Below are 6,902 nucleotides of genomic sequence, written 5' to 3'. Positions count from 1 at the left end.
TTACACCAAAGTATCAATGTTTATCACACTAATATAAAAAGCTTGCTCTGCTGTATGGAAGTTGGCCCCTGGGTGGCATTGGCTGGCTGTTTTCTGGTACAATTTGTTTGTTTACTGGGCATTGGGTACTCACAGCCTCAGGAATGGACTGGGGATAAAAATAGTGTCCCTGGCACTTTTATTTTCCATTAAGTTGGGCGTTATGTATATTTTTACCAGTATACGGGTAGGTTCGGCCTATAGGCATATATAAATGCGTTTTGGGATGTTTGCTCTCTAACACTAGTAAATCAGTCTTGTATGCTTCTTGCAGTAAAAGCAATAGTTAAGTGCCTGTAAATATAAAACATGCTATAAACCTGAAATTCCAATTGACTCAAGTGATGTAAACAGACTAAAAGCTCTGTGTATCTTTGCCTTTAAAAACAATTAGTTTAATCGCCTGTGCTTAATCTGCAACATCCAGTATATGCTACCTTGAGGTCCTCGAGGACTGGAGTTGCTCACCCCTGTTATTTACCTACATTTTCATGACCAGAAATCTTGTTTTTTTATTATTTTATAGTTTTATTCTCTGAGCGTGGTAGGTTTTACGGTTATAGAAGGGTCATGAGCAACAAACTTTCACGACCAGTAGAATACAGAATTTGATGCCAGATAATCAGCCCACCTAGTTTGCCCATTTAATGCTGTAAACATTTTAAATCTTGTTCAGATTGCTGTACATTCAGGATAGTCATGATCCTACCAATGCGTGTTTTTACACTGGTAGGGTTTGTCTGGTGGTTTATATTGGTCAAGACCTACTAGGCCTGGGTTGGCTGGTCCAGGTGGCCCAAAAATTAGGGCAGATCCCCTCTTACATATCCAAGCCTCTCGGTGGGTCCGTTAAAAGGACGATCACCCCATGCAGCAGATTTACACCGTGGAGGACGGTGCCAAGCGGGCTCGGCCTCCATAGCATAGCAAATGTTCTCAATGATTTATATAATGACTTCAATAGAATGAAAGTTTTGTTATATCAGTTAAAATATGAGGTATTAAACTGCTATGAAATATGTTTGCAGGAAAGGAAAAAACAGGTACAGGTGAAAACGCCAAAGAAGGTGATATTGATAATACCCAGGCTGCAGGTGAGACAAGTATATGACAGGAGAAAGAAAAGCCACATGGGAAGTTGTGAATGGGAATGTATAGTAATGCGGCTATTAGGACTGGGTTATTCGAATTTCAGCTAGAGCAGCATTTAGGACATTCATCTCTGGAAGATGATCCGGCCAGATCACCTTTATTTAAACCTGTACATGTGTGGTGAGAACATATTGGGCACTTATAGTGGGTCATATATCTCTATTTGTCTGATGGGGTACTGGTAGCAGCGGCATATACTGGCCACAGTAATCCCTATGCTGCAACCCCCTTAGTTCTCTCAACCAACCCATTTGCACTATGGACATCTGCGCATAGCTGACACAACCTCCTTAGTATGCTCTACCCGGGGCTTCAACTCCTGAGACTCTTCATGTTATTTTAATAGACAAAATGTGCTTTTCTGTCAAAAACAAGGACGGTTCTAAGTGACCCCAAACTTTTGATAGTGTGTATATATAAAATAATAAAAGGTTTAACATACCAGAACTGTTACTCTGCAAATCTGCAAGTGGTAAAAACCTTATATTAGGTGCATCCAAATGGAGTGAATGTCCTACTCAACGAATGAGTAGATTCAATGATTTATATAGATACATTTCCTTTAGTTAGGTAAAATATTTTTGTTAGAGCCATTATAATATATGTTATAAAACTGCCATGAAATATATTTGCAGGGGATGAACACATGGCGACAGGTACAGGTGAAAATACAGATGAAGGTGATATGGGTAATGCCCATGATACAGATGAGGCAGGTAAATAGCAAAAGAAAGATAAGCAAGGTAGTTTTACCTGAACACAAGGACAGTCCTGACTGTCAGACACTGTTCTGTTTTACCACTTTTGTGGGTGGTGGAGCTCATGGGTTGACTGGTGAGATGGTCTGATCTCCCCTGACTGGCCCAGGGAGCTGTATATTCCATGGGTGGTGTGAAGGTGGTTGTTTGGATAAGGTAGTTGGGCAGACTCCCCCTACCACCTACCTTGCATCTGACTCTGCCCCAACAAAGAGATCCCGCTGTGGACATATTTAGAAATGTTGAGGTGTCTGAGGTGGCAGGCCCGAACCAAATCTTTGGCTTTTAGTTTGAGGAGTATGAGTCAAGCTGGAACCTATGATGCCCCCTATGAGCAGACGTCTTACCTGCTAAGACCACAAGCCCGGCTACATCCCATTTCCCCCAGCTATCTGGCTTCTACTATTCTTGTATTCCACTATAGTGAGCTGCAAAGAATGCCTTGGGCAGCCCAGTATAATGCATACTCAATTTAAGCACTAATGAGTTGAATCTGCGGTATCCTGCAAACATTGCATTGCTTATTAAATGTAAAATTTTATATTTTTTAATTATTTGCCTGAGGTGGCTGCATCGGAATAGCATTCAGAATTAGTGGCCATAAAGAAGATGGCAGCAATATACAGGCATTTTAGTGTTTGCCTTGATACTGTTTAAACTGCCAACTCTAATGTTTTCATAGAAAAGACAATATGCAAAAAATAATATATGTTGAAGAAATGTAAAATATAAGAAAAAAGAATATTTGCATATTTAGTCATCCCACTAATAGATTATCACAAAGTCTATATGTGCCTAAAACCATGAAGCTTAAATTTGAGTGTATGGATTATGTGGGAAAGATGTGTATTTAGATAATAAATGCCCCCTGAACTCACTGGCATCCGATGTACTCCTTTTAGTGAGCAGATGCCACCTAAATACATGTGGCACATTCTTGTGATTTATTGGCTACTGCCGGTCCAGATACAATTAAAATGTTATTAAGAGACCTATCTCATCAACCTATGTCAGACGTCCCTGGTCCCTCAGAACAGGCGAGCAGACCAAGTTCCACCCTCCATGTGATAAAAGGTGCGCATGAGAGGAAGGTCACTTAATCAGGGTGGAGAGTAGAAGTTGGCTTCACAGTTAACAAAAATTGGTAGTGAAAGTGTGTGTTCCATTCCATGTTTGCAGAACCACAGGAAGGTGAGGAAGATAATGCAGACAAATCTGCCACTCTAGGAACAGGCCACGAGGATAACAATAAAACAACTGCAGGCAAAAAAGAGAAGTCAGGGAAGGTGAAGAGGAAAGAGAAAAAGAAAACTAAGTCTCTGAAAAAAGATAAACCAAAGAAAAGATTCTGCGTAGGTCTGAAGACCAAAAACCCAAAGTAGAGAAGAGTTCTTTATTGGATACGTGGTTTATGCTCAATTAATCTGTATGACTAACCTCTAAACCACAGCTATGCATCTAAAAGAAACAATAGTTCACTATTAAATAATATTGTTCGGATTTCTAAAGTCTCCTTTGTTCATTTTCCAGTTTTTCATGGACAATAGTAACATAAAAGAAAATAATGACTAAAGTGAAATTCTATGCTCAGTGTCGTTAAAGCGTTGTTCCCATCTCTACATAGATACATAGATAAAGCCAGCAGGAGATAACCAACCGGCCCGTCTTTCCTGCACTTTTTATCTGTTCATAATGATAGCTTCATGCACATCCCAATGTTTCTTCACTCCTTTACTTCCACCTGTACTTCCCTTACTGTAACATTTCCTCACATTATGCCTCAGTCTTCCATCCCTAACTATAATAATGCCGTCACGTTCTGGCACTCCTATTTTTATTATTATTGACATATTTGAATGTTTCTATGGTGTCTCACTTCTCGTTTTTGGTATATACATTAAGGCCCTCTTTAATGCATATGATAGCTTTAAATTTCAGTGGTTGCAAATGCATGTGAGGGGTAGAGGTGCATCTGCCCCTTCCACTACCCCCTCCATGCGCATCATATACTCTTCTCCTCCAGTCATCTCCGGCGCTGGCTTGTGAACACTGCTCGTGGAGGTCTGTTCAGATGACCTGCGCTGAAGGGGCTCCCGACCCTTTCCTACCACTGATTAGATGCAAGTAGTGTTTTTTATAAGCCCAGTCCAAACATATATATATATATATATATATATATATATATATATATATATATATATACACTCATCAAAGCTGCCCATAGTCTGATGCTTTATTCTTATCCTGAAAAACGCATGTCCTGTACCTCAGAAACATATGTAAGATGTATTCACTCCAGTTAAATATAAAATATGATGGATATGACATTATAATCGGACAGCATACTTTTAAACGAATTGCTTGTTCCGAGTGGATTGATCAGTCTTATTATGGATATTAGGCAGCATTGTATAAAGCGCCTCGATACCTGCTGTTTTAAGACTTGAGAGCAGTTATTATCAATAGCCATGGTTTAGGTAACCATGGCAACCAAGAGTTGGTTCTCCTCTCTCCAGAAACAATTTCTTACATGCAACAAAATTTGACAACAGACGACCAGCCTAGTCTGCCTGTTACTTCTGCCGGTCCTTAAATCATCGTGTAACCGCCGCATATATATGAAACGGGATTCTAACGTCATATTGACGAAGATCAGCCATAACCATAGCGTTTATTTGAGATACCAAAGTAAATCTCCTGAATCCGGCAGGAACGGGAAGTAATAGGCAGACTGATGGCATTCTTGGCGGCATTTGAAATTCCGTCGCCGCGTTGTCTCCATCCAATTCCGTCGTCCGCTTCAGGGTTCTGCGTCTTTTGTTGTTCTCCCCTTTCTAGGCTAGAGTTGAAATTTCAAGTGGCTTCTGGCAGCTTTCGTAATGATGCATATTATCCAAAAGTCGTTCCTGGGCTTTGTTTCGTGTTTTTGTATTTCCCCCACTGGATCTGCTGTTAGCGTTTGTATTTGTGAATGACTGATTCCAGCAAATCCGCTAATAATATGACGTGCGTTTCATTTCTGTACGTTTCTGATTACCAGCGGATTGATACACATTCTATTTCTACTCTTTTTGGCAGTGTTTTGTTATCGGGCTTCATTGCGCACGGGCAGCTCACGTCAAAGAATCAGAGAACCGCTGTGGCAGAAATAACAACATTTTAGGAATTTATTGACTAAATTGTGAGTTTGCCGCTAAACTGTTGTTTCAGCTCACAGAGCATTATGAAAGGTAAACTCTTCCTGTAAGAAAAGGGCCTACATAGTTCAGTGAGCGAGAATCCTTTAAAGTAATCTCACTGACTTAATTATACATTATACAGGGCCAGCCAAGCTCTTCCAGCAGCGAAGGCTCACCAGGGTTCACTCTTCATAATATACAAAGAGGTCGCAGAGCTGAGACCACAACTCTCCTGTCAACTATCCCTGCAGTGAATAGACCCCAATGGTTTAAGCATGCAGTATGCGGGGCTGATCTGGCCCTTCTTGCAGGGGAAGCTGGTGAACTGAAGCTTTAACTTACCTGCAAACTCACACCTTAACGAAAAAGCCCTCCTCGTGTTCATCCGCCGTAGTCATCCTCACCGTGTATTACATGTACCGGTGTACAACTAAATGGATAGTAGTCTTTTTAACTCTTTCATCACCAGCGAGACATGCCCACTTCGCATAGAGCTAAAAATACGTCTGCTAGAAAGCATAGGAGCTGTCACTTTAATTTGGGAACTTAAAAAATGTCATGCTTCTTTATGGTGGAATGTCAATTCCTCTTTTGAGTTTCATTTAATCTAAAGGTTTCCACACTATAGACTCATTTTCATAGTCTTTCTGCGTGATGCATACAGAAACGTTTGAAGTTTTGATTCACAGGTTCTATGGCTAGAGGCGACTGAGCAAGCTGGTACATGAAAAGGAAAACTGGAGAAAAATGCTTTATTATATTCCAATCCCAACTGCTTCATAGCTAAAAGTCTATGTCAAGCCCCCATATTTGTGTCTGAAAAATACGCTGTTCTGTTATTTAATGTTATCACTAATTAATGCCGCTAATGTTGAAGTTAAATGACGTTTATAGCCAGGATTGGATTAACAATCAAATTTTAGAGTCAAAATGGGCAAGATTCAGAGTTAGCTGCTGGCTGGGGGATCCTGACATGATAACAGTCACAGAAGCAGAGAGACCCCGTGCAGGTAGGAGCTTGGTTCTGTGTTTATGGAGGTCGGTGTATATTATTATTTATTGATTCATATAGCGCCATCATATTCCGCAGCGCTGTACAATGGGTAACGAATAATAAATAACAATTTTCATTTTCAGAAATAAAAGGTAGCTTGCTCAAACAAGCATAAGATCTAGAAGTATGTGTGTATGTATTTATATAGGTATGTCTATATGAATGCATGGGGTTGTGTCTCTTAGTTATACGCGTTATGCCTTCATCAGTATAGAATATCTTTTCATGTGCTCACACAATGACTATACTGCCTGACTGCGGCATTGCCCATGAAAACTCAGGGCGGAAATATATTTTTCCCTTTTTTATTTGGGCAAATCTTTGTACCCTCCTCTAGAGGTTATCATTAATTTAAGTCTTTCTTGACTGATGACCGCTACACAACAAGACAACGCAATATGTCGGCTTTACTGTTCCCTTAAGGTATAATGTTAGTTTCTATCCTAAACACCTTGCATTGTGCAGGAAAATGAGTTGTATTTGAATCCTTGATCGTTTTCCCAGCGTGAATCATGGTTATTCAACATTTGATGTCGTGCTGTCAGTTTGTTAGTGTTGGGGAATCGTAGTACAGATGGGTTGCTGTGTTTCTGAATCCAGACTGGAAGCTGTTTACCTGCTGCAATCTGTGCAGTAATTCCCAGAACGGCTTCAAATCAGTCTGGATTCCTTCTCTTCCGAATGTTTGTCCTCCAGATGGTTAGATAGAGTAACATTTGC

The 6,902-nt window shown here is 40.2% G+C and overlaps 1 protein-coding gene across 1 annotated transcript; it reads left to right on the top strand.

Annotated features, from left to right (window-relative positions):
- Positions 1–929: 929 nt before the first annotated feature.
- Positions 930–3,449, top strand: LOC128484551 (uncharacterized protein DDB_G0290685-like). The gene is made up of 3 exons (XM_053460971.1): positions 930–1,133; positions 1,827–1,907; positions 3,129–3,449. Exons 1-3 carry the CDS (start codon positions 1,058–1,060, stop codon positions 3,329–3,331), a joined length of 360 nt encoding a protein of 119 aa, XP_053316946.1. The 5' UTR covers positions 930–1,057; the 3' UTR covers positions 3,332–3,449.
- The last annotated feature ends 3,453 nt before the right edge of the window (positions 3,450–6,902 follow it).

This window comes from Spea bombifrons, chromosome 3 (genome assembly GCF_027358695.1).
Source record: "Spea bombifrons isolate aSpeBom1 chromosome 3, aSpeBom1.2.pri, whole genome shotgun sequence".
NCBI lineage: Eukaryota > Metazoa > Chordata > Amphibia > Anura > Pelobatidae > Spea > Spea bombifrons.
Note: the sequence above shows the minus strand (reverse complement) of the source record. Positions and strands in the feature narration are given on the sequence as shown.